General features: G+C 42.2%; 3 protein-coding genes and 1 non-coding gene across 13 annotated transcripts in view; 2 read left to right on the forward strand and 2 right to left on the reverse strand.

Moving 5' to 3' along the window:
- Nucleotides 1-1,112: 1,112 nt before the first annotated feature.
- Nucleotides 1,113-12,313, reverse strand: ERICH5 (glutamate rich 5). Of its 2 annotated transcripts, XM_027452504.3 has the most exons (4): nucleotides 12,159-12,313; nucleotides 8,345-8,767; nucleotides 6,273-6,389; nucleotides 1,113-3,790 (listed from the first exon to the last, which is right to left on the reverse strand). In XM_027452504.3, the coding sequence occupies exons 1-4, from the start codon at nucleotides 12,226-12,228 to the stop codon at nucleotides 3,768-3,770; spliced, it is 633 nt and encodes a 210-aa protein (XP_027308305.1). In that variant the 5' UTR covers nucleotides 12,229-12,313; the 3' UTR covers nucleotides 1,113-3,767. The 2 variants fall into 2 exon arrangements, with proteins under 2 accessions (XP_027308305.1, XP_027308304.1); XM_027452503.3 differs by lacking the exons at nucleotides 1,113-3,790; nucleotides 6,273-6,389 and having other exon boundaries at nucleotides 8,135-8,767.
- Nucleotides 12,314-19,459: 7,146 nt separating this feature from the next.
- RPL30 (ribosomal protein L30) lies at nucleotides 19,460-22,947 on the forward strand. Its single transcript, XM_027452502.3, has 5 exons — nucleotides 19,460-19,567; nucleotides 19,660-19,710; nucleotides 20,499-20,644; nucleotides 21,367-21,497; nucleotides 22,776-22,947. Exons 2-5 carry the CDS (start codon nucleotides 19,690-19,692, stop codon nucleotides 22,823-22,825), a joined length of 348 nt encoding a protein of 115 aa, XP_027308303.1. The 5' UTR covers nucleotides 19,460-19,567; nucleotides 19,660-19,689; the 3' UTR covers nucleotides 22,826-22,947.
- Nucleotides 22,432-22,566, forward strand: LOC113842986 (small nucleolar RNA SNORA72). Its single transcript, XR_003495892.2, has one exon. It is a non-coding gene; the product is annotated as a small nucleolar RNA SNORA72 (small nucleolar RNA).
- A 1,115-nt stretch (nucleotides 22,948-24,062) lies between the features above and the next one.
- MATN2 (matrilin 2) overlaps nucleotides 24,063-25,988 on the reverse strand; it is a 79,252-nt gene continuing 77,326 nt past the window's right edge. For all 9 annotated transcript variants that reach the window (XM_038174056.2, XM_038174058.2, XM_072034445.1 and 6 more), the window contains 2 exons: nucleotides 25,759-25,845; nucleotides 24,063-24,411 (listed from right to left, as the gene is read on the reverse strand). In XM_038174056.2, coding sequence (XP_038029984.2) covers nucleotides 24,359-24,411; nucleotides 25,759-25,845 — 140 coding nt within the window. In that variant the 3' untranslated portion in view covers nucleotides 24,063-24,358. The remainder of the gene's footprint in view (nucleotides 24,412-25,758; nucleotides 25,846-25,988) is intronic.

Raw genomic sequence — 25,988 nt, forward strand, 5'->3', positions numbered from 1 at the left:
CTTTAACTTTTTTTGTTGCAGAATTATTTCCACAAGCAGATTGCAATAGTGTTGAACGTGATCTAAGTTTAGTCTTAGGTAATAGCAAGAGTTATCCCTTATTATCTCTCACAACATTCTTTGCTATGATGCCTGCCTGCTTTACTTGTGCTGTGTTGCTGCTCTGCCAATCTTAAACCTAACACTAGATGGCAGTATGTATGTAGTTAGTTAATTGTTTCTCTTATTTTTTTTTATTTTTCTTGCTGCTGTCTGGTACAAAGGGCTGTGAATATACTATTACTTTCCCCAGTAAGGTGTACGCTGAGAGTGATATGTAAGTGAAGCACCCCAAGAAAATGCACGCTGGATGGAACTAGTAAGAGTCAATACACCATTTCCATTAAAAATGGTTGTATCAGTAAGTAAGGAAAATTCTGCAAACAGCCAGGAATTAAAATTCACTTTTAGCTATAAGATCATCTAGCTTTTAGCTGAACTCCAGTTGCATGGCTTCTTGAATGTCTCAGACTTAAATGTATCCTTCAGGTACACAAAATCTTGAATAACAGAGGTAAACTTTTATTTAAAACTGTAACAGCAGTTCTTAACATAAAATCAACTTTCCACAAACATGTTTAAAACTTTTAATATTTTAAGAAGAATTATATTTCTTGATTCTATTTTTTAAATAAAAAGGCAAAGCCCCATAATTCTCTAATATGAAAAGCAAGTATTGTGTATATCTCCTGTTCAGCAAAGTATAAAATATTTAAGAAATCTTGTTCAAAGTGGAACTAAGTTAAACAAAGGTTGTTTTTCTCGTTTGTGGGACTGCGCTGCTAGCATGAAAAATAGGAAGTTGCCATTCAGCCTGTGACAGTAATTTCTCCATTTAAAGTTTGTTTCAATCACATGTAACTTTAGAGAGGAAAAATAATTAAAAAAAAAAAAATCTCTGGTTCCATTCTGGTTTCATAAAAGCAAAGCAGTTCTTAATTTTGCTTGTTCTACCAGGTACTTCGGACTTTTTCTAGTGATTATGTTGTCTACGGATTAAGCAACACAAAAATAAAGTTCAGTACATAATTTTAATAAAACTGTTCTCTGTTAAACCAGAGACTAATTTAAAGTTGTGTTTTGTTTTTAATTTAAAACTCTTGCTGCAGTTTTTATCTGAGGGAAGTTATGCATTAAGTGAAAGAGCCAGCTGTAGCAAGGCAGACTGCTGAGTATCTTCTGGGATCCTAACACTATGTGTGTTTGTCTGCACAGAGCCAGTGGGGTCCCAAATTAACCTTCTCTAGGGCTATGTTTTTTGGTAATTCAAACAAAATTCTTACCAGAACTTTCTTGTTAGCTTGGAAATTTCCTACTTCAGGGGTCCTGCCCAGCACTCTGCAGCATGGGATAACTACTAGCTTGGATGAAGGTAAGGACTGAAAATCATCTAGATTTTGATGGACACTGCTGGAAATGGGTTTTTATTTTGGTTATTTAAAATAAAATTAAAAAAAAACTAAGGTACCTTGTCCTAGCTCTGGAGGTATATCTTGTAAGGAGAGACATCAGAGCACATCCTCAGGCTTTAAATGAGAAAGCTCTTTGATCCACAGACCAATTTCTGCCCTTGGTGATCTTGGTGATATCCACAGGTTTGTGGAAGCAAATAACTGCCTGTATTTTGTCCCTTTATGCAGGGTATGTGCTTTGGTAGCTCACAGACAGTAAATACTAGGCCACAGTGGGACAGTGATTGTCCTGTTTCTCAAGGCAGAGAGGTTCAGTTTAAGCTTAGCGTTCAAGTACTGACTTGGTGGTAATTTATCCAATTAACATTTCGTGTTTAACACAATATCAAGCATATTGCACTTTGGGGAAGGAAAAGGTAAAATAGCTTTCATTTATTGTAATCACAAAATATGCAAGGAGTGAAGATGATAGAGAAGGGCTGACCTTTTGAGTCATAACTGGCTCACACTCCTCATTTCCACTTAGCATTGTTTTTAATGACTTGAAAAAGTTGAACAGCGAGGTAAGGTTGTATGTTGTCACCCATCTTCATTGTAACAACAGCAGCAGCAAGAGTGATTCTGATGTGGACAAAAGGTTTGACTACCTCTGTTAGAATTTTTAATTTCCACTTTAATGTCAACAGATTTTTAATAGAATCAGCTGCTTGTTTTGACTTTCTTATTACAGAAGACTAGTAAAAATAAAAAATAAAATTGCAGCATCCACCTACCATAATAAAATAATCCTTTAAAAGACAGTATGCGTTTTGGTTTTAGAAGTTTATGCTGCTGCCTGCAGAAAGGCAACCTTAAGTGAAGTTGACAAGATACCTGTAGACTGAAAAGATTGCTGATAATCAGAAAACCTTAGATGCAGTGATGTAGCAAAGAAATAGCTCAAGTAAAAAGCTGGTAGGCCAGGGTTATCGATGAATATTATCTAATACAAACCAAAGTCATCCAGAGTCAGATGTGCATGTGCAGCATAACACTTATCTTAAAGTTGATTTTTGTAATTTGCTGCTGGTGATAAAACATTTTGTGCAGTCCTTTTGTACAATAAAGCTAATAAAAATAGTAACGTGCTTGCCCCTTTTAAATACTTGACCTTTTCTCCACAGTCTGCTTTCTTATGCCAGAGAATCCTGTAAACACAGTCTCCAATAAAGACATATAGTCCCTTTGCAACATTCACTGTCAGAGCAAATTTCTACTCTCTGTCAGATCCATGACATCGGTTGTATTCATCAACTCCACAGGAAGTCTGAAGGATTTGTCATTCTGCTTCAGCTCCAAAATAATTGCTTTGCATTTTGGAAGATAACACAGTCCCTGAATGCGTGTTTCTTCTGGAGGACAGCTCTACAGGGAAATTTAATAGATGAATTCTCCCTTAGGAACAGGCTTCTATATGTTTTAGTCAGAAATCTATTTTAGAAGCCACAAGTGTATATTAGGAGCTATGTGGCTAAAGATGGCTTATTAGTCACCATGTGTTTTAACTGCTGTGAATTTATATTTTAAGTGTGCCAGAACTTAAAAGACTAAAACATCCTACTCCTAGTTTAAAATGCCTTTTTTTCTTCCAGTTATGCAGAAGTTATTACATATATTGTACTACCACCCTTTCAATAGATGTGTTTAAAAATGGAGAGTTAGCAATAGACACCTACTTGCTTCCTGGATGTTGCACCCTGTGTATCTTCCATTTTGTGAAAAAACTAGCCTCTGCATTTAGTAAATGGGCAATTTGGGGTTTCCAGTCCTCTGTGTGCTGTACACTTCAGCAGCTCCATAAACTGGTAGTCCAGGCACTCAGAGAAATTGCCTGCATGTGCAAGAGTTCTCAGGAGCAGGACTTCCATTTCTACCTACTTACACTACTATTAAATAAAGTGAAATGCTACGCTATATTCTTCATCCTATATAATGCTGGTTGAAGGCTTCAAAGAATTAAAGTTGGTTATGGGAACCTGGACATATTCTTAATTGAAAACTGAATTATTGTACTCCTGTCAGAAAGCTATTCCACTGTGCTAGCAGTGTACAGAAGGCACTCTGTGGCAGGGAGGTGAGGGTTCAGGCATTCCAAATACTTGAAGCCTTGGCAGCTTGACTTCAAAAATATATATATTATATAAAACTTTTTCTGATGTCTCTTATTCATGTTTGTGTTCTACAAAAGCTCTATTTTCCCAACTTAATAAAATTTAAAAATGTCCATGTGGACAGAAGAGCCGGCCCACGAAGAGGATGTTCTTACAGACATAGCTTCTATTCCTTGTTATTAGCTGTTTCTGAAACACATGGGAAAAAAAAAATAACGTAATAATTACTTTAGAATAGGTCTTGATATTCAATATATCCTACAGAAATTCCGTATGCAAGTTCCCTGGAAGTACCACAGCATGAAGGAGCTAGTTGCTCTTCTCCAAAATCTGTAAGGACTCGAAACAACCACAGGTAGCTTCTGGCTGCTTCCTCTTCCCCCAACCCATTCACACAGTCTTCCTCTTTTAGGCATTAACATCGTTATGTGAAATCCAATTATGCTGGGATGATTTTATGCCCACCCTGCTGCCTGTTCTCTTAAGAGTTTTTGAAATCACTGGATAGTTTCAGTCATAGTTCACACAGAAGCAGAGCTCTCACAGACATCAAACTTAAAGTAGTCTTGTAAGAACAAGAGGCAATGGGCACAAATTCAAACAAGAGATTTAAACATAAGAACAAGTTTTTCTTACAAAGACCCTGCAAGGATAGGATGGGAACAAGGGACTTGGGGTTCTTGTAATGGATGGTGGTCCTGCCACAAGGCTGGGGAGGGAACAGAGAGGAGGTGGAGTTTTGCAGGGAAATGCAGGTGACAGGAAAGAAGGGTCCAGCTGCAACACAGAGGCTGACAATTTGTATGAATATTGCAAATCCTTTTAGTGATTTTGAACTCAACACTCACATAGTGTCACTGAGCATTCCTTTGTTCAGAGAGGAGCCTTGGCTACTTTTAGAGCACTGTTTATTTTGTGCTGTGATCAACTCATATCCTTTCAGTTATCTCCTCTCAGAGGCAAGACTTCGAATGCTTTTGATCTCTCTTAGAGCAAGAATTTTTTCCATTCCCTTCAGCAATCCTGCTTCCCTGCCCAGAACCTTGTTTTAGTTCTTCAATATCCTTTCAAGATGGAAGAATTGCTCCTTTACACAACAGCATCCCAAATTTAAAGGCTCGCTGTTCCATTCTTCACAATGTTTGCTTTGCTCGCTCACAGCTGTTCACTGAGCTGTCTGTACTGGTGTGCTCCTATCCTCTGAAATGTGTTACAGAGATAGGAGCAGGACTGCTCCTTCTGCTTCTCTAGAAATATTGTTGGGGAGAATATTGTCAAGGCAGGTAAATGCAGAAAGAAAGTATTTCATCAAAGCTGTAATCATTGCACGATGAAATCTCTTACTCTTCAGAAGCAGGAGTCTGTTAATTGTTTTTTTGTTTGTTTGTTTTTGTTTGTTTGTTTTTGTGTTTGTTTGTTTGTTTGTTTGTTTTTCCTGAGGTTTCCTGGAAACAAATAAGTGCTTTGCTGAACTAACAGCACAGAAAGAGAATTCTGACCCTTTGCAAAAGTTTAGTGGTAAGATACAAAAAAACATTCAAGTGAATATACTTTTACAGACTTCACAGGCAAAGCTATATGGCATAAAATTGAAGACCCTGCAACAATATAGCTGCTGACAGCCAAAAATAGCTTTTTTATACAGTCCAGCTTAAAAAAAAAAAAAAAAAAAAAAAAAAGGTAAAAATATACAAGTGATAAACTTTTAAATAGATGAGAAGTAACAAGGAGGTGAGTGCATTTTTTAGTCACTACGTATCTAATTCTACTTGAATAATCAGAAGGTCATGAAGGCATGTATGCTTGGGCCAAACTGTTTGGCCAGCAACCTACTGATCTTCTAGGCTGCGATGTTCATGCCGAAAAATGTTTTCCTGAATCCCGTGGCAAGCGGAACATGCTGGGTTGCTACAGTTGGTGCAAATGTGTCTTTCTCCACCAGCCACAGAAGCTGGCCTGCAAAGCGCTTTCAAATGCACATTTCTGGACCTGCCCAGCAACACTTCTGAGTGTAGGGTACTCAGTGAATATTGAGAAAGGAGAAATAACTTTTGCAGAAATACTGTGATGATGAAAATGTGAATGTAATTTCAAAGTCTGATGGAGGCTTAGTCCGGTTCCCTCACCTTCTTCTCTTAACTGGTTTTGTAATTCTCTGAAGGCAATTTATTTGCCCGTTTTTTTTTCCTTCCCACCATGTGACTGCATTTACTGTGCAACGTGCTTTCACCCCAGTGCTACACTGCTGATTTCAGCTGGTAATGAGAATAAGGGGATCTAAAATGAATGTCCAGCACAGGATGGAAATCGCACAGCGGTGTTAAGGCATTAACCCATAAAAACAAGCTTGGCAAATAATAATGAGCAGAGTCATGATTTTAACATTGGTTTCTGTTTTCCAAGACTGTGTGCTACAATCTAGCATTCTTTCCAAACAGGGAAAATATATCACTGGTAAGACTCATATATTATATGATGACCCATGAAAAGAGTGGTAGTGTCTTTAGCAAAAAGCAAAAATATCTCTTAACATTAATAAAAATATTTATGTCCCTCCCTCTTTCTTGTCTTAAACTGCAAAAAGCAGCAGCTGTACCCCACTGAGGACAGCAGAGCTTTTCTGTCTCCTAAGCAATAACCCATGCAGTCCTTCCCTCCTCTGTCAACATACCTATCTCTGTTGCTGCTGCACCATCCACAGCTTCTCCTGTTTCTTCTTCTTTTGTTTCAGGCCCTCCACTTACTATCTCACTGAGCAGCTCAGTTTCCACCTGTTCTCCCGTCTCACCTGGGAACAGTAACCATGGAGATCAAATTAGGATCCACTGAAAAAGCACCACAGGCCCCAGCTCCTTCCTGCACACCTGATTTTGCTCCTTCAGCTCTCCAGTGCCCTTTACAAGGGCACAGTGTGGAGGTATCAGCTGAACGGATCAACCAGGATGCTCCCCATCGTTTCCCATCATCCAGGTACACACATGCCTCATGCCTGTGAAATCCTCCTGACACTTTAATAAAGTGCCCTTGACACTCTATTCAATATACATCATAAGCATGATGACTATTCAAATTAATTTTCCTAGGTAATGGATTTTTTTAACATGTGTGCAGTTTTATTTGCAGTTGGAACAAAACAGTAACATGCCATGCTGGCTCAAACTGTGCAGCGGGGAAGCTACTACATAATTAATCTACTCACTTAGCTACTAAAGGAAAACAAAAGTCCTTATGCACCACAGCATAAAAAAAGAAAAGTTCCTTCTTTATCACGTACCTCATGGGAAGAAAATGTACGCAAGTTAAGACACTGGAATATTACTTCTACCTTAGTACAAATAAGAGGAAAACTCTTTTCCCCAAAACATTGCTTGCTCGCCCTTCAAGCAGCATGGAAAGCTCAGTGGACAAAACCCAATAACTTATCACCAGTCCAGTTGTGAGCATGATTTCATGTAAAGGAGATCCCACTACATCATTCAGGGGGTGCTGTTCTGCCCCCAGTGCTGCACCACAAAGCTTATAGATGGTGATTAATGGACACTGGAGTTTTCAGCCAGGTGTGACTCTGTGTTTTGGAGGTGAGCATCTAGTCATTTACTGCTTGTATAAAACAAGACTTTATTCCAAGTGATAGATCTCCATTTTATCTAGAAGAGAACCTCAAAATTCTTTTACAAAGAGACACGGGAGAGGACAAGCCAATGCCCATCTTCAGCTACTGGGAATCGGATTTATGTAGCCATTTCATGTGTGTGCACAGCAAAGCCACAGGGCTAAGAGGCAGTGAATGCAATGGCTTCTGGGCATCCCATAGAGAAGTCCTTCTGCATTTTGGACTTCTTCAGGGCAAATGTGGAGTGAAGAAGGCTGCTGATATCTCATTTCCTTGCAGACAAATGCCTCTCATGTGCTTCACCTGCTTATTCCCTGAAGAACTGCTCCCCAAGGAAGTATCCAATTCCTCAGTGAGCTGCTTTGTACCATTTAGGAGAAAGCTGATTCCTCCTGTGAGGTGTTCACCTTCTGCATGTACAGACAGAGACACACGTCCTGGGGGCATTAACCCAAAGCAGAGTACAGCCTGCAATCTTTGGCAATGGGCATAGCTCCCGCTAAAGGTCCCTCTGACAGCTGCCTGGTGCAGTGGAGATCCCTTCTGCCTCAGGCACGCAGCCTTTGTCCCAAGCTGGTCATCTCCAAGGGGCTTTTGAAAGCCCAGCCCCATGTCCCTCCAACGTTGTCTCTATTCTGCTTGTTTAGTAGCTTGTTTAGGACAGACTGGATATGCCAAGGGTGCATCTAAGAACTGCTTTTTCCTCTACAGATAGACATCCAGCCCCCAACTTCATGTGCACAGGGACGTTGCTTTAGAGTTAACCCAGGTAGCTAAGGAATAGAGCCTTTGGACTCTGCAAATACAAAGCATTGTGTCTGAGCTACACAGAAACACAACATTGAAAGAGGGATATGGTGGGGCATCTTACCCGCTAAGAACACAAAGGTTGTGAAATGAAATAGCAGAGAGAATGGCTGTAAATGCTGATTGAATTTATTACAGCTTGGACTTGTGAGTCTGAGGCTTCCCCACCCGTGCCTTATTATGCTCTACATCGTACAGACTCTGTGGGCCAAATTCTGACTTCAGAAGCTCACGTGAGGCTCTCCCTAAATTCAAAGGACCCCCCTGATGTGTCTCTGGAGGCAGAATTTGGTCTCCCGGATTTACAAAAGCACAAATATTACCCTCAATGAAGTGGTCCTCTTCAGTAACATGCACTTTGTTGACGATTTCCACTACAGAGCTGTCACTGCCCTCTACCAGCCCACTGTCCTCCGACGGGTCTGGCGGCGGTGACCCAGCATCTTCTGCCGGCGTTGGTGGTGGTGAAGGCTCTGTGCTCTCCTCTCGCCACACAGACGGCAGCTCAGAGCTCTCCTCCGACCCCACAGGCAGCGGCTCTGTGCCCTCCGGCTCCTCCCTGTCCTGAACCGAACTGATCTTCTCCTCCTCAGCTGGGCTCACAGCCTCATCTTTGTCCCCTGGCAGGCACTCGCCTGGGTTGGTCTCCTCAGAGGCGAGACTCACCACCTCTGCCAGGCCCAGCTGGGTTTGGTCAGCTATGGTCTCGTAGTCGTCTGCGGTTGGGGTGTTCTCACCTGGTGATGCTGTTAGACACAGCAAGGAAAAGAAAGTGAGTTACAGATAATGGATGAGTGGCCATTTAGGTTAGATAAGGCCTAGACTCAGCGGGGACTGGGCCACACAAGCAGTACCTGTCAAAGAGCTCACACCTACAGACAATACTTGCTCACCCGGGCTGCTGCTCCTGCAGGATGACTCTGTTTGTTTGTTTGTTTAATATTAAGTTACTATTTATATTCCTTTGTCCAACAAACCATTCGACAACAGGAAGGCTCACCTCAAGAAAACTTCCGCTCCTTTCATCTCTCATCAACTCACTTAAAGCAATGGGCCTTTCTGGCAGACAAAATTTATGAACAAAGACATGGTGAAATTACTCTGACAGGCATTTAAGGATGAAAGTTGAAGACACAAATTGAGCTATACCTACCTATCAGACTGATTTAATCCCTTTCTGATTAAATTCAGTTTGACACGAGCTTGTACTTGACCTTGTCAGAAGGAATGTCAGGATGGAAACACTGGGAGGTCATGCACAAAATTTGTTTAGGTAATAATTGCAAGATCTGGATGAATTGCATTTTGGGGGAAAATCGTTATTGTAGTATCAAAGACCGAGCAGAACTGTATGTTTTTTCTTATACACAGGCAAACACAGTGAAGAAAAATGTAATACATCTCATTTTTTTGGAGGCATTCAAGCAAATCAGGTAGGACACTGGCAAGGAGCAAGTCGCCAACAGCAGCTCCAGCTGGGTCCAGCCATCTCCCTCCACTCAAAATTCAGAGCCTCGCACTCCCTCAGAGACAGGTGACTTCAGATGTCCTTTTCTGACCATTTAGCACCTACAGCAGCAGTCAGAAGGGAGCAGGCGCTGAGCTGCTTTTGTGGTCTTAGTCCTCATTACTGGCAATGTAATTAATCTGTGTGCCAGCTGGGTGTCAGCAAGGCTGACAGCCACAGGGTAGAACCCCAGGTCTTCGATGTGTTTGTTGGAAATGTTATTAGTGTATTGCAATGTGCTGTGTTATGGTCTGCTTATAATATTGCATGGGGATTACGCGTGTTACAGCACGATCACACAATAGCTCAACCTGTCAGCTTAACTCCTCCGTGTGATTTTTTCCACCCAGTAATATTTTAAGAACAAAAAATGTGAAAATTCTAAGAATTTGAGGTTGTGGTTTAAAGAAAGGAGTAGACAGGGTTTTCAACACCTCTTAAAGGCACAAGAAGAACACAAAGTCAATGAAAGGCCCATTTACACACCTCGGATTTGTGGCTATGTAGAGGTACGGTTATGTATAACACAACACAAAGAAAAGGAGGTAGGATGAACTGCGTAAGTCAGCGTCCTTTCTCCGTGGGTAGAGGGTTTCACAAAGCACATTGCTGCTCTTTTTAAGCCTGCTATGAGTAATTTCATCAAATGACACAGCTCTTGTGATACAGGATACAGCAAATGTGTTACCCCGTTTACCTTCTCAAGATCTCTATCACACCTTATCTGCTAGGTACAACTTTCCCTAACATGAAAGTCAATGTGGAATCACTTTCTGCAAACAGATAGCTAGTCAAAGTAACAGTAAATAAACCTTAAACTTGGCAAGAGCCTGCTCGCAGTGTTTCACAAGAAAGGCTCCTTCTGTGCACAGAGTTCTGGTGATTTTAGGCTTATGGCCCATATTTTCCAAAGGGATCAGTGAGAGCACAAGTGTCCATCCACTGTTCAAGTCCCGACAGCTTCTGGGTCCCCAGCATCTTGTCAGAGCCACACACCTCGAAGAGTCTTACATTGGCTACCCTAAGCAGCAACTACCTATGCCAACAGACAAGAGGCTTGATCTTTTCACGTGTTATTTTTTATCCCTTTATACACTTCTCATGCCTTCATTTTGCTTACTACAGGTGGACAGGGATCATAGAAAACCCACAGACAGAAATAAATGAGACATGAAAACTGCTGTTTCTACCAGTAACAGAAACTTAACTCCACAAAAACAGTAAAAAATTACTGGGAATTTCCTGCAGCTCCTATAAACATCAGCTGGTCCTCTCTTCATCAAGACATTTTTTATAAATTGTATTATAAAATACTCCCATGCAATGTGAAACTTGCACTGCTGGAAAGCCTTGAAGCATTCTTCTGCTCTCAATTAAATGCAAAGAATTCTCTAATACGGAAAAAATGAACCCCCCTGGTAATCTGTTCAATACCTTCATCTGCAACAGGAATGAAAATTGTGTGGCAGTCAGCATTCTTAGGATGCCTTATTGTTTTGTTTATAAACTATCGTTTTTGTTTTGTTCATAATTTATAATTTTTATTTTCCCTGATAGGCAATTTCAGCTGGAGGAGCAGTGAAAAGCACATTGAATTTAAGTGAACCGCAGGTACAATATTTTACCTTTGCCTTCTTTCTTTCCTTTTGAAAGAGCCTCAAATTTTTCTGAGTTATACATCAATGGAATTAAACGAAATACATTTTTTCCACTGGCACATTCAGAGAAGTTTATTTCAAATTCTCTTCTCCCACTAAATTAAATTAGAAAACAACTAACATATCTGGCTGGTAATAAGAGTCCAAATAATTGAAGTATTTCAGATGTAATTACAATTAATTACACATTATCATGACATTAGCTTATGTATTCAGGACTTTAAATTATTATACTAACATGAAAAAGACTTTAGACAGAATTCTTGAGGTACTCAGAACAAATAACTTCAGTTATTTCCCTGAGCCTTTCAGCATTCCTGCACAAAGCATTAACATCTTTCAGCTAGAGGACAAAAAGGCAGAGGAATTCAGTACATTGACCAGGTGAACAAGACAGCAGGTACAATATGAAAAGATTTCTGATGATATTTTCCATAAGGCTGCCTGTATGCTGTCTCTATAGTGGCACACACAGCACTCGCCCCATGCAACCTGCTAGCACCCCTGCAATCACAACAAACCATAATATTGCGAGGCAAGAAACAGAAAATAAATACACACGGAAAACTTGGATGCTGCAGACAGAATAACAGTAACAGAAGGATAAACTCGAGAATACGGGAAAGAAACGCAGCAAAATGAAAAGCAAACAACCTGTGTGCATCCCCAGGACGTACCCTTTTGGAGAGCTCGGCATCGCTACCTGCAGTGTTTGGGTTCTTACAGTGAGAGCTCCCCAACCCCCTTATTATTATAAGGGGGGTGGGAGAGATCCCAAGCATGGGATTTGTGAGGGATTATGGAATTTTTGTAAGGTGTTATGGAAAACCTGAGGGGCTCTTGAGCTCTTAAGAGCCCCTCGGGTTTTCCGCAGCACCTGTGGGAAACGGTGAGCATCCCGTGCCCCAGAGACCGACACCCCCATGCCCCTTGCCCCTATTGCCCCCCACCTTGTCCCCTAGCCCAGCTCACCCCGCAGAGGCTCCCCGGTGCCAGTGGGGTGCTCTTGGGGCCGGCTGCGGGCGCTGCTGGAGCAGCCCATGGCGCTGGAGCCTCTTCCCAGCTCCAAGGGGGCGGGCGGTGCTGGGGCTGGGTGCTGGGGCGGGGGGGGGACAGGGCGAGGAGGGGCTGAAATTGCCGCTGGGCAGAGCAGCGAGATGGAGCCGGGGGGGGGTGAGGAGGTGGCTGGGACTTGTGGGCTTGCAGCAGTTCCTCTAGGGGCTGTGGATGAAATGCTGGGAATAGCAGAGAGGTTTAAGCGCAGGGATTCCTTCCCTTAGCGATTTTTCCTGAGTGACAGCAGCTGGAAGTCTGGTGAATTTAATCCTGCGTCTCTAAAACTTGCTGGCACACTTTGAGCCGGGCTAGCAGACCCATATGGGGACCCATCTGCCAGGTAGGAGGGTCCAGGGTCTTTATAAGGATATCAGACAGACAGAGACCATGCTGATCTGTGAATCAATGATCCCAGAGATGCTGAGGCCAGCAGGGCCCTCTGGAGCCACCCGGTGCCACCCGTGCCCAAGCAGGGACACCCAGAGCAGGGTGCCCAGCACCACGTCCAGGCGGCTGCTGAAGGGCTCCAAGGAGGAGACACCACAGCCTCTGGGCAGTCCCAAAAATATCACTGCGAGTGACCCAGCATGATGTTGGCAGACGGAAATGCTTCACAGCTCTCCCCTGGACAGGGCGCCTCTGCACAGGTTTCCTGCCATCTCTAACCTGAACCACCCTGGTGCTTCCCTAAAGGAGCGCAGTAGCCAAATAGCCAGAAAATTACCATTAGCACTACACAAACCAAACAATCATCTTGAATGAGTCATTTTTATAAAGGAAAACATTTTATTTTATTCTGAAATATATACAGGGAAATTAAAATAAAAGGTAAACTGTGAGCGTTCAGTGATAGCCATATCTCCAGAGGCAAAGCAAGGAATACCTATGTTCTATTTACTCAGGTAAAAATGCACTTCCATAAGCAACCTTTGTAAGGCCCTGGCAACTTTTAAGTTCCACAGATCAGTGCCACATGGTCAAATTCCTTTAGCTCATTCTGGATCTCACTGGCTGTTCATAATTTTGAATATTTTGGACAAGAGTCCTACTCCAACTAGTAAATTTATGTCTACTTTCTGATCCCTGAAAATATATACCCACAGCCTGGGACTTACCATATCACAGTAGACTTTTCAAAGTGTGATATTAATATGGAGTATTCTTTTTTAAACTATGACTCCTTTTCTCAATTCTTTGGCTATTCTTTACAGAATAAAATATCCTAGAGTTTATTGTGCTAGACAATTCAGGCCAAATTTTCCACTGAGGCACATCTGTGTAGCTCCATTTACAGCTGCTCTGTGATGATGATTTGTGACCTGCAGGAAACTGCCTTCTGAAACACAGCTTTTTATTTTGCCTGGGATGGCAATGACCTCGAAACTTAGCTTCTAAGACGTACCTCGTGCTTTCTAGGAAAAAAGAGAATCTGAAGGTCTTCTTATCAGACTACCTACTATTTTTAGAAATCTGTATCTCTGGATTTCTGAACACTTTGGCCCTTAGAAAGGGTAAATATCTTCTTGTACTGGCACTCCAAGATAGCTATACATATATATATGAATATATTTATATATGTATGTAGCTATATACATGTATACACACATGCGTGCACTGCTTAGCATCTTTTTACTTACCAAAAGCTCATTTCCTTCCTTCCTTCCTTCCTTCCTTCCTTCCTTCCTTCCTTCCTTCCTTCCTTCCTTCCTTCCTTCCTTCCTTCCTTCCTTCCTTCCTTCCTTCCTTCCTTCCTTCCTTCCTTCCTTCCTTCCTTCCTTCCTTCCTTCCTCAAAGTAAAGTCATTGGAATGGAAGGATGGCTGGGAAGAGATTTGAATGCTGATTCAAGAGACCCATACATTACTTGGGTTCCAAATTCCCAATGGTCTGAAACGAAGAGCTGTGTTTGTTTGCCTGACAATGAAGGGGATAGTTCAGTGCACGACCCTGTGAAAATTGAATGAACATGTTTGCATTTGCTGTAAATGTGATTATTGTCAGAGAACACGGTCTGTCACTTTTAATAGCCCTGACAAGTGCAAAAAGAGAAAATAATGGATGCAGGTGTTCACACAAAGTTGTTACATAATTGTGCAGAGAATTTAATGGGACTGAAGTATAAGAAAGGATTATGGTTTTGCGTATGTTGCATTTTTATTGTATACATTATTATGAAATTATATATTGTATCCTATCAAAATAGTATGTGTTAGTCATATTGGTGAAATAAAGGGGTGGGCCTAGCTTTTCAAATGGTCAATCTCCTTTTTCGAATTGGATCTTGTCTTTCAGGGCTGGAATGTGACTTCTGGCACTTGAAGCACAGCTAAAGATACACAGCCTCAGCCTTGTGGTGGGTTTTAGAAGAGGTTATGACTTCAAAGCCCACCCCTAAATTGCATCACACAAAATTTCCAAGTTCTTTGCTGGTAAAAGGTCGATCCCATCAGTCACCCAGCAGCTCTGACAAGCAGTAAGTTGTGAGCTCTACCCATTCCCAGCTCAAGTGCAGGGAACGGGGGCAAGCAGGGGTACAGCTTCAGTCCTTCAGTGCTGAATGTCTGCAGAGGCCACACGAGTCCCAGGCTGTTAGGGAGATGCACGCTTTCTCTAAAGATCAGCAGCACTGCCGGTTCAGCTTTATAAAAAACAGAGTTCAGAGGATTTAACAGAATGATCCATCCCAGGCTATGCCAAATAGTATCCTTGTACCACTTGTTTTTCAGACTTCAGTATCTATCTTTCTTCATTCACGTAAGTTCTTTCCATTACTTCCTCCCACTTGATCATACATCGTCTGCAATAGCATACATAATTAGTGCACTTTTCTTTTCTTCTTACTGTCATAGGATTACATGTAATTTTTAGGTGATCAGGGAGGGAGACTCCTCTGTTAGTAAGCCAACGATGGTGTTATTACTGTTGCATTTGAAGGGACAATGTCTGAAGTTCTACAGCGTGGGGAGAAAGTTGCTTTGGGATTTCTCTGCAGAAATGCATGTGCCTTTGCAGAGTACAGTCAGTACCTACTGCTTGCAGCTGAACTTGCAAGAGACCACATCCATGATCCTAGCCAGCCCCCACTGTGAAGCAAAAGCTGTTTACTTGCCTGGCTTTCCTCAAGCCTGTACACATTCTGCTTATGCCATAGTTTTGGCCGTCGGTGATGCAGCCTAAGGAGCTTCTTGCCTTGCCTTTTGCCTCTCTCCTCCCCAGGTCCCAGCTCATTCCCACCCACAGCAGGACCTGTCATCCCATGGCCTGTGTCAGTACAGCTGAGATGGCATTATGAAATGAATCACTGGCTCAAGTAAAAAACAACTCTGGAAAAAAAAAAAAAAGGCTCAGGGTGGGAACTCCTTTAGCTGCCATCTCTACTGAAGCTGATGTATTATGAAATTATGATCCCAGCCAAAGCAGGACAATTAGACTGTCAATCCCGCCATGACTCAGTAATTTGTGATCGCGTGTCCAGACTCAAAGGAAATTAGTTGTGTTTTTTTTTTGTTTGTTTTGTTTTAATGATCTTGCACATTTTTCATCTTCTAGATCACTTAGGATTTCTCACATGCTGAGTTTGTTGCATTTTCCTCCAGGTCACGAATGATGAAGCTCCTCTTCATTTTTTTAGCTATGCCAGTGTTCCACCAGCAACTTCTCTCCTATGTCTTTCATGCTCCTAATTTATGCCTCCAAATACCTTTAACTGGTGTCTTCTTACAGAACCTGATTACATACACACAAGAGGAAGGTGGTGAGAGACCTCACAGAACCACAGAATCACAGAGAATTAGGGATTGGAAGGGACCTTGAAAGATCATCTTGTCCAATCCTCCTGCTGGAGCAGGAACACCTACATCAGGTCACACAGGAACACATCCAGGCAGGTTTACAAAGTCTCCAGAGAAGGAGACTCCACAACCCCCCTGGGCAGCATATTGCAGTGCTCTGTCACCCTCACCATAAAAAAAGACCAGCTTCACCCCTGAAGAAGTTGATCTTTCTGGCCCAGCTTGGCCACTGGGGCAAGCAGGAGGGATGGATGTCTCTGTGATGGCTCCTTTAGGGCAGGAAGACCTTGATGGGAGAAGTAATGATGTTTTTCCTGACATTGGCAGCTGCTCCCTGGTTCTCTTCACCTTGAAACTTGTTGTTGTTGTTGTTGGAAATGGTGGCATCTGCTACTTCTGTCACCTTCTTTTATTTCTGCTGTAACATGGCCTAATCATGGAGGGAAGCACAGCACCCTTGCAGAGGGAACAGCACTTGGCCTGTGTGCCAAATGCAGCCTCAGTGCCCTCCCCATGCTTTGATTCCGGAACAGTGCAGCGTAAACGCACATGCACTCAAGCTGCTGACTGATTTTTAGTGGCCATGTAATATTGTTTAAGGAATTTTCAAGGGGCCAAAGCCTTCTCTTACTACTAGTGTTGACTTCATCTGACTTGAGACAGCCCTTTGCCTTTATGAGAGACATTTTATGAACCACAGACTCTCAGAAGATGCCTGTATGACCACAGAAGGGAGATTTGGGGTGTGAGGGACAAGTGCAAAGGCCTATTTCTGACTCTATTTCCCCCCATATCCAGAATTAGTGTCACAGTTTGGGTCCCAGTGACTGGTTTCTGACAGAAAGTTCTTTCAGAAAGGCATTTCTTTGTTTGTTTTCTGTAAAAACATATCACTGGAAAGAACTAGTTTACAAGCTTTTAAGGGAAGTACTACGTTTTCTCCTTATTTGAGCTGAGGTTGCAGAGAGTACCCTTACAAACAGCTCCCTCTTCAGGAGCTGTGCAGGACTCCCAGATTTTGCAAGATACCATTAAGACTTGGCATACTCAAACAACTGCACTGAGGAATTCACTAGGCCCACTGAGTTTTACAGTCACTTGTGAGTAATTTCAAATTGCAAGAAGAATATTTGAGATGACCACAGACAACTAGGTAAAAATTTAAAGAATTAAGAGAAGGTACAACTAGGCTGTAGGAATAACAGCAGTGCACCTGAGTGTTGGGACACAAAGAATTAGAGGAACAAGAAAAGAATGAGACACAGCTGCCAAATAAAAGTTAGAAATATGCTTCAAGATTAGTTTAATTATGCTCTGTAAAGGGCTAAAAATGAACTTGTTTCAAAAAGTGAAATTGGATTACGGGAAGCCATCAAAATGTATTTTTTTTATTATGACTTAAATAGTACATATACTATTTATATGTGCTTAATCTAGTAATTATTCCCATAGGACTTTTCAACTAGTGGTAGACCAATATTTGAGTTTCTGTTGTTAAATTTAAGGTCAGCTGAATTTGGTGATTTTTTCCCCTTATATACCTTTATTTCATTTTCATCTTAATGTTAGCAGGTTGGATTTTTATCTAGGTTCTTAAACTGGTCTGCTAAAAATTGAAGTTGTCACCTAGTTTCTACACAGGATTGGGATGATGGTGTGCATTTTGACCAAAGGCTGCTTCCCACTGAAAAGGTTTTATTTTTGTAAATATTTGATAAGCTGTGTGACTATATACCAAAAAAAAAAAAAAAAACTTGTGTGAAGGCATTCATGCCAGTAGAAAAGCATTCAATATATTTCCAGAAATTAATTCCTTTCTTAATCAAAATAAAGTATATTCACATAAGCATCCTACTGTAACTGATTCCAGTATGTTTTGGCTTTGCTTTTCAGTATGTTGCTACATAACCCACATTGACAAAGGCATCAAACTTCCAAAAGCCAACAAATACAGTGCTCTCCCATGCTTATGCCAACCTAGGCAAATCTATAAATGATTTTATGCTAGTTTTGTAATTTCACCATAAAACATACGTTGAGACGAACATGATGCAGTATGTCCTAGGTGTATGAAGTCATACCAGCAGAAGAGCTACTGTACTGCAAGCAGACTTCCCTGTCCTGATGTTCCTATCAGCGAACGGTATAATTTTGAAGAGGGTTGAATGTGGACGAGGCATGATTCAGCTGATCTGTAGATTTAGAGGTAGCATAGCCAGTATCACCTCTGCATCAGAGATGGGTTGGGCATGCAGAGGTGCCAAAGATCCGTGATGGTGGATGCCTTCTCCGGTATACCATCAGTCCTTAGGGTGCTGTTGAAATGCAGTGAGCATTGGTATGGAAGGTGTCAGACTGGACAGAGAAAGCATCTGCTCCTAGACAAAGTGCTGTGGAGAGTACAGAGACTTGGGCTCATCCCTGAGCGTCCTGGGCCAGCCCTCTGTGACAGACTGGGCCTCTCAGCTGCTGCAGGGTTTCACAAGGGAACACCCCAAAATAACACCCCAGCTCCCTCAGTCCCCACAGTGTCCAGGCAGGCATCACCTGAACCCATGCTGCCTGCTTCTCCCCACTTTCTATGCTACTCTGGAACATCTTATAAAACTGATGGCCTTGTTTAAATATTTTTGGTGCTACAGTGCGCGGTGGCTTGCTGGTATTTGAAATGTAAGGAAGAAGGAAATCTGTGGGGTGATAATCTATCATGGAGTCACTGTCCCTTGGGGGTGTCAAGGAGAGGTTGGACGTGGTGCTTGGGGACATGGTTCAGTGGGTGACATTGGTGGTAGGGTGATGGTTGGACCAGATGATCTTGGAGGTCTTTTCCAACCCTAATGATTCTATGATTCTACGATCATCCCATGCCAGGCAGCGCCACGGGACCTGCTGTAGTCCCAAAGCTTTTAAGTAAAAGACCTTTGTGTGGATTCTGACTCTGTGTGCTTATTGGTAGGTTGTACTGGGCACGAACCTACAGACAACGCTGTGACAGCTGTAACTTTCTCACATCCCAGCTGTATTCTCCAGTAGTGCGTGCTCAGAAAGGTATTTTCAAAGAGTTGTTTCCAAAGCCCACACTGTCCCTTCCCCTTCCTCACAGGGAAACGCAGGCCGCCTGGGCCTCTCCTCTGCACTGTGCCTCCTTGAGCGGCGCATGAAGCCTCCCGGAGACTGCGAGGGTAAAAACAGAGGCGTTTAAAATCGCTCCGTAAAGCACAGGGCACCGTAAGGCGCTGGGGATGAGGGACACGATGAGGAGAGCGAGCGTGCAGAACCTCCACCACGGGCCGCTGAGGCGCGGCCGCCATTTCCCAGAGTATCCCCCTCACGTCCCCTCCCCCTCTCCCCGCCCCCTGACCGCTCTAAGCCAATGGGAGCCGCGCGGGGGGATGATTGACAGCCGTCGGGCGGGGCCGGGGCGGGGCTGTCGGGCGTTCGCGCCTCTCGCGAGAGTTGGCGCGGCGGGGAGAGGCGGCGCGTGCCGCGGCTCCTTCCTTTGGCTCTCGGCGGCCATCTTGGCGGCGCCTCAGCGGTGAGTGGGGCCGGGGCCGGGCGGCGCGGGGGGGCTCGGGGGGCCGCTAACGGGCGCTAACCCGACCCCCGGTCGGCCTCTGTGTGTTCCAGTTCCCCCCCCAGCCGACGCCAGCCAGCGACATGGTGGCCGCCAAGAAGACGGTGAGTGGCGGCCGGCCGCCGCGTGGCCGCGTGAGGCGGCGGCCGGGCCTCTGAGGGGACTCGGGGGGGTTCTGAGGGGACTTTGGGGGCCTCTTGGGGGCACGGCCTGAGGCCGGTTCTTGTAGGCTCGGTTCCCCCCCCCCCCTCCCAGGGCATCCCAGGTTGCTCACAGGGCCCCTGTGCTATGGGGAGGAAAGGGGAGCTGGTGCTGTGGTCCTGGTGTGGGTGGTAGGGCTGTGGAGCTCAAACTTTGTGTTTCTGCTATCTTTTTTCTATGATTTCAAGTCTATTCTAGCAAATGCGGGTTTCTTCATAGGTGGTGGCATTCGCTGTTGCATGAGCACCACGTTCTCCTGTTGGGGGGGCTGCTCGTTTAGCATGCGGTTGCTTGGCTTTGCCTGTCTGCTCAATGCTGTCAACACGTGCCCTGGGAAGTGCCACACGCCGAGCCTAGCTCAGCTTTGCAGGGTGGAGGTGGTATGGATATCGATTCAACTTGGCTGAGCTTTGCAAAGGCACGTTGCTTACACCACGATGCAGTTGATTAACGTAGGCAGCACCAGTAATGCTTTCTTCCTGTGTAACTGGTAAGAGGTACTTTGATAAAGTTGGGCAAGCATCCTTCTTACCCACAATCATATACTGTGCTGGCTCTTTATTCCACGTTCCAAATAATATATAATGAAAAGATTGCTGGTAGTTAAAATTTCTTCACCTTAAGTCTTATGTCGTTTTGTGAAAGGCAAAGTAGCATATGATAAAGCTTTGTGCTTTTTTTTTTTCTTTAGAAAAAGTCCCTGGAGTCCATAAACTCTAGGCTTCAGCTGGTTATGAAAAGTGGTAAATATGTGCTAGGCTACAAACAGACTCTGAAAATGATCCGGCAGGGCAAAGCCAAGCTGGTCATCCTCGCCAACAACTGCCCAGCTTTGAGGTAAGCAGATGTGTGAATTATTACTTTTTTTAAACTAAGGCAAGTGCTTTGTATAAATACAGCATGTGCTTCATGTGAATTGGTAATACAGAGTAGCTTGTTGGCCTGTTCCTTGCTGCTATGAATTAAACATGGTGGGTTGTTTGGTGTATACAAATTTCAGGTCTGGACGCAGTAAAATTCTTCCCAGTTGTTTTTTAGGTTTCTAATACCAAGAGTTCACATTAGAGAATATACTGTAAGTTTTTTCACACCGTGATAGCGTTCACTGAAAGTGTAGTGTGACCCAGTCCCTGCTTTTTCAAAGTAATATATTGGGAAATAATTTTACAGGTAGGAAAAACTGGTAGTTGACACTGATTTAAAATATATTTGAAGCATAAAAAAAATGCTGTCAAAGTTAAGTTACAACTTTAAGCTCCTGGCCGTAGAAATAATTCTTTTGAGAACAAAGTCTTTAGTGGTTTCCATCTCCTGACATGTTCCTTGTTGAATTTTTGGGGCCTTTTTTTGTCATTAAGGAGTATCTGACAGGTTAAAGAAAGTGTAGATGCAGAATTAACATAGGGCACTGTTACATTTGCTTTCAAGAAGATGATTTTTTCTGGGAGGGAAGGAAAACTGTAGGGTTTAAGTGCAGTTGGAGTTAGCCCTGCTTCTGGTGTATTATGGCTGATCAGAATTGTTTGTCAGTGCTTTAATACCAAGTTTTTGAATCTCAGAAAATCAGAGATTGAGTACTACGCTATGCTCGCAAAGACCGGTGTCCACCATTACAGCGGCAACAACATTGAGTTGGGTACAGCCTGTGGCAAATACTACAGAGTGTGCACGCTGGCCATCATTGACCCAGGTACGTGTCTGCTGCTGTATAATGACCCAGACGGGTGTGTATCAGTGGTTCCTTCGTTCTCCAAGCACTGCTACTCACTAGTATGTAACACGCAGGTGTGATGTAGCTTTGTTGTAACTTCCATTGGGCTTCATTCTCAATTTCTTCTGCCTAGTATTCTGTTTATAGAGTCCTAGGTTCTTAGAACTTAGTTGCTCTTCCTTACATTTGCATATAGCTCCGTTCACTGTTAAACCTTGGGAGCTTACCTGTCACTGTAAATGAGGTTTCTTTCAGTGGCTGGGAAGCAACTTAATGGGACGTGTGCCTAAGACCACTGCTAGGACATGAGCTTGTGTCACCTGTTCTCTGTATCAATTGGATTTGAACTTCGTTAATCCAAGACAAAGGATCTCAGCAAAACAAATTGCTGGGTTATGAGTTGCCTTGTTTCCCAGGGTGAACTATAAAAGAAAAAGCAACATGCAAGTGGATACTAGTCCGGTACCAGAGCTGAAAATCATATTAAGTGATAAAACTGTAAATTGGTGTGTAATTGCTATGGCTTGGTAGCACTCTTTGTTCAGAGTTGTTCAAGTTCCTTGTAGAGTCTGCTAATTAGGGGACTTCCTATCTTATTTCCTGAGCCTTCTAGAGAAGAATCTAATTAACTCTTGGTCAAACAGAACAATGGAAGGTATCTTAATTGAATGCATACATACGGATTTAATGATTTTTAACTTTGATCAAATGTTCCCCAAGTGACATCAGTTTGAGTTCACTGTTTCTTTAGAAACCTTTAGTTAGCTTGTTTGTATAAAAATAATAGGTAAAACTTTTGTTTTTAAAACACTGCATTTAGGTTTATTTTTTTGGCTGACATATATTAAGACCTTTATGTTAAGCTAACTGTAAGATAAAGAACTGCACCTGAAACTTCCTTCTGTGTAGTGCAATGCGAATATTCTCGCTGTCCTGATATTCTCGTGATCAGGGGAGGCTAGACATTCGCTATATTAAAGCTGTGCATTGTGTCCTCCAGGACTAGATTGTCGCTCTAGTACTGGCTTTGTAAATGCTAGTGACAAGTATATAATTATCATAACCATACTGCGTATCAATTAGCAAAAATGCAGTTAAAAATACTTTTATCAACCATCAGCATTACTTTTTTATAAATACTATCTCCACATTGTTTCTACATTTTGTTTGTAGAATCTTTACTTTTCTTTTTTTGCTTATTTCTGGAAATGGATCTTTCTGTAGGTCTTCTTGTAACGATGTATTTTTGTTTTACAGGTGACTCTGACATCATTAGAAGCATGCCAGAACAAACCAGTGAGAAGTAAATGCTGTAATGGTGTTCTTTCTACAATAAAACTGGTCACAGATCTGTTTTAAGAAAAACTTGTATTGTATTATACGTTTTTGGTTTTAGGGAACAAACTATATAAACGAAGATTCTTTATCACCACCGTGTTTTTTGTTCTGTTAGAAGTAACATTGGCGGAACAAAACTTGCCTGTTGCTTTCTGTATGAGTTGGGGCTCTTCAGAAGGTAAGTGGAGTAGGAGTTGACCACAGTAAGCATGGTGTCAAATCCCAACAGGCTGTGACTCCCTTAGGTTTTGGGTTTTGGGGTGCTAATGGGAAAACAAGCCATCATGTGAGGCACAGTAGCAAATTTGGGATGTTGCTAGGGGATCCCAATGGCTTTACTAAAAAGTGTGAATAAATTTTAGTATTTTTTTTTCACCTTATCAGTCACAAACTACTGATACAAATTACTGTGTATTCATTCCTAAATATGTACATGTGTTACTGTTTAGGATGTTGGCATTTTCTGGATTTATCCTTTTTTTTGTGTGAGATCACAGTTGCATGATGTTCCTTAGTATTAGTGACTAATAAATGGGGTGTTGGCACTTTCCTGACATTCAGTGAAAGGAACATTTAACAACAGTCAGTATGTACCAGCAGTCTCACAAAACTTGCATTCTATCTGCCAAAGAATGCTAAAACACAGAACACCTTTTAAAGCTTGTTGCTTTGTACATGTGCATACTTATTAGTTTGTCTGCAATGATTTAATCTAATTTTGCTGCAACTACTTTGGTTTTGTAGCAGAACAGATCAAGTTGTGTACTTCAGGTTGCAGACAGTAAAGAGCCAAAACAATGTGTCAAAGCAAAGAAGGAATTGCTGGTGTTTGTACCTATTAAACCGCAGATTTAGGTCAGTTCAAGAAATGGTTCTGGTGATGCTGTCAATGTAAAAGTGTAGCAGAAGAGAGCCAGCAGACTCCCTGCTTTGCTCATTTACATTCATCACATTTTCAACACAGACAATATAAATTCATTATTTCCAACCGATTTCAGTAGTCTGCACTTGTTGGAAAGAATGTTTGAAATCTAACTGCTGCGAATGCCATCCCACTGTTCTGTTCTTACACATGCACGTACATATAGCTACACGTAGGCGCACAGTCAGTGTGCTCAAAATAGGAGCAGAGTGAGTGGAGGAGGGAAGTAACAGAAAAGCAACCCAAATAAATTCATACCTTAAAAATACTTCAAAGCGTGGAGGTTTCACATCAAAAATAACAGCATTTTAATGTTTTGCATAGCTTATTTCAGTTTAGTTCTACTGAATTAGATTTTTTGCTAGTTACTAAATTGTTTATATATAAAACTTTTTAAAAAAATTTCTTATCTGCAATCAATGCAAGACAGAACACACAGTATTACAGATGCAGGAGTCCAAAATACTCTTATTTAACTTGAGACATGGGTTTGTTACTTTACTTTAAACTGATTTAACAAAATAGCTCTCCCAACTTTGTATGTATAAATATACAGTGTAGTGTACACTTGATGCTTTGGTCAGTATTTTAGCCTGTTTTCCAAGTCTTCCATTCTCTTTGTCATTTCTTCCAGTAGGCAAAAGTTAAGGAAAGAGCTAATGATGATATGCAGTATTTAAAAAAAAATAATAATAATAACATCAGCTGTCTAATCAGTCAGGTATTGTGGAGCATGACATCACATAGCATGGAATAAAACTGGAAATCAGGAGGGTTTAGGAAGGTTAGTCACCTTTTGCTTGGGAAATGGCTGGGTATCAGTCTGTTCGTGGGAGGTGGTAAGCAATTGTCTTTGCATTACTTGTTTTCTTGGTCCTTCCACTTCTTGAACAATTCTTTTTATGATGACTTGCAAGTTTTCTTGCTTTAATTCCTCCTTTCCTCTTCCCTGTCCTAGTGGGAATTGGGGGAAGGGGAAGGTGTGGTGTTTACCTGGCCACTGTGACAGATTCACAACCCCTCCCCCCTTTATGAAATAATTCTGCTTTACGGAATTATTTAAAATTAATGAAATGAGCAAAATGTGATGCCTTACCAATAAAGGGTTCTTGGGAAGATGGGAAATAACAGTGGGGCTGGCTGGTGAGATGCACAAAATAGCTCAACATAAGGCCGGAGCTGGTAGGGGTACTCTTGAGAACCTACTAAATCGGGCTTGGTGGACAAACATACTGTAGAGCACTCTGTGATTTGATTGTCTATCAGTTGCTGAAATCTGTATTTTGGGGAATCTGACAGACTTGCAAAGAACACTACTGATGGAAATTAGGGGACACAGGATGAATGCTTCTGTGGTTGATGGCTGAGCTGGCTTAAGAGCAGCACTCATCTCACACACCTGATAGTGGAGTTCTTGGCAGGCAAGTTAGGCAGTTTCAGCATTTCAGTGTAGCATTGCAACCTCGTAGTGAAGCTTAATTTTGGGAATTTGAATCTATCAATCTACACTTCTTTTTCTGTGTGCATATTTGTTCATGCAAAAATAATAGACCCCATGTCGTCTCCTTCCTCTTCACTGGGAATCTTACCTTACGCACCTTCCTGCCTCTGGTGCTTCACCTAGCAGCTACGAAGGGAAATATCTCATGGTTCCTGTTGTTACTGAATGTTGTTAACATCTGAAGAAGTAAACCAAAGCAGAGTATTGGTCTTGACTTTAACCAGTGCTTTCTTTGCTGATCCTGAAGGTGGTAATTGTTACAGATTATTAAAAGATCCATATTAATAATTTGATCCCTTCTATGAAGGAGAAACAGGTTTCAAGTCTTAGGAGCCTTGCTTCTTGGAGATTAACAGTGTCTGTGAAGTAGTTCAGCTTTTCATTTCAGTAGAGTGACCTGTGCCACTAAGGCAGCTTATGCTTGCTAGTTATAATTTCTTTTAACCCATCCCTCTTGATTTACATCTAAGAAAGGATATATCGCTGTGTGAGTTTTCTTACTTCACTGGTTGCGTAGTTCTGGAATGTCACAAGGTTTTCACATTTGCATTGGTCTTTGTCTTTTGCTGAAAAACAGAAACAGGCAAGCATAGACTTAAATGCTGAATAAATCCAATGGACTGAGGGAGAGAAAGACAAAAAATTTTAAATGCAGAGCAGGTTTAATACAGCTCCCTGTTCTGAAAACAGGTCAACATCCAAAGGAATG

This window comes from Anas platyrhynchos, chromosome 2 (genome assembly GCF_047663525.1).
Source record: "Anas platyrhynchos isolate ZD024472 breed Pekin duck chromosome 2, IASCAAS_PekinDuck_T2T, whole genome shotgun sequence".
Lineage (NCBI taxonomy): Eukaryota > Metazoa > Chordata > Aves > Anseriformes > Anatidae > Anas > Anas platyrhynchos.

Coding starts and splice junctions, on each gene's coding strand:
- ERICH5 (XM_027452503.3), bottom strand. CDS start 12,228: ATGGGCTGCTCCAGCAGCGCCCGCAGCCGGCCCCAAGAGCACCCCACT. Junction 8,768..12,158: donor CACCGGGGAGCCTCTGCGGG/GTGAGCTGGGCT, acceptor TGTGTCTAACAG/CATCACCAGGTGAGAACACC.
- RPL30 (XM_027452502.3), top strand. CDS start 19,690: ATGGTGGCCGCCAAGAAGACG. Junction 19,711..20,498: donor TGGTGGCCGCCAAGAAGACG/GTGAGTGGCGGC, acceptor TTTTTTCTTTAG/AAAAAGTCCCTGGAGTCCAT. Junction 20,645..21,366: donor AACAACTGCCCAGCTTTGAG/GTAAGCAGATGT, acceptor TTTGAATCTCAG/AAAATCAGAGATTGAGTACT.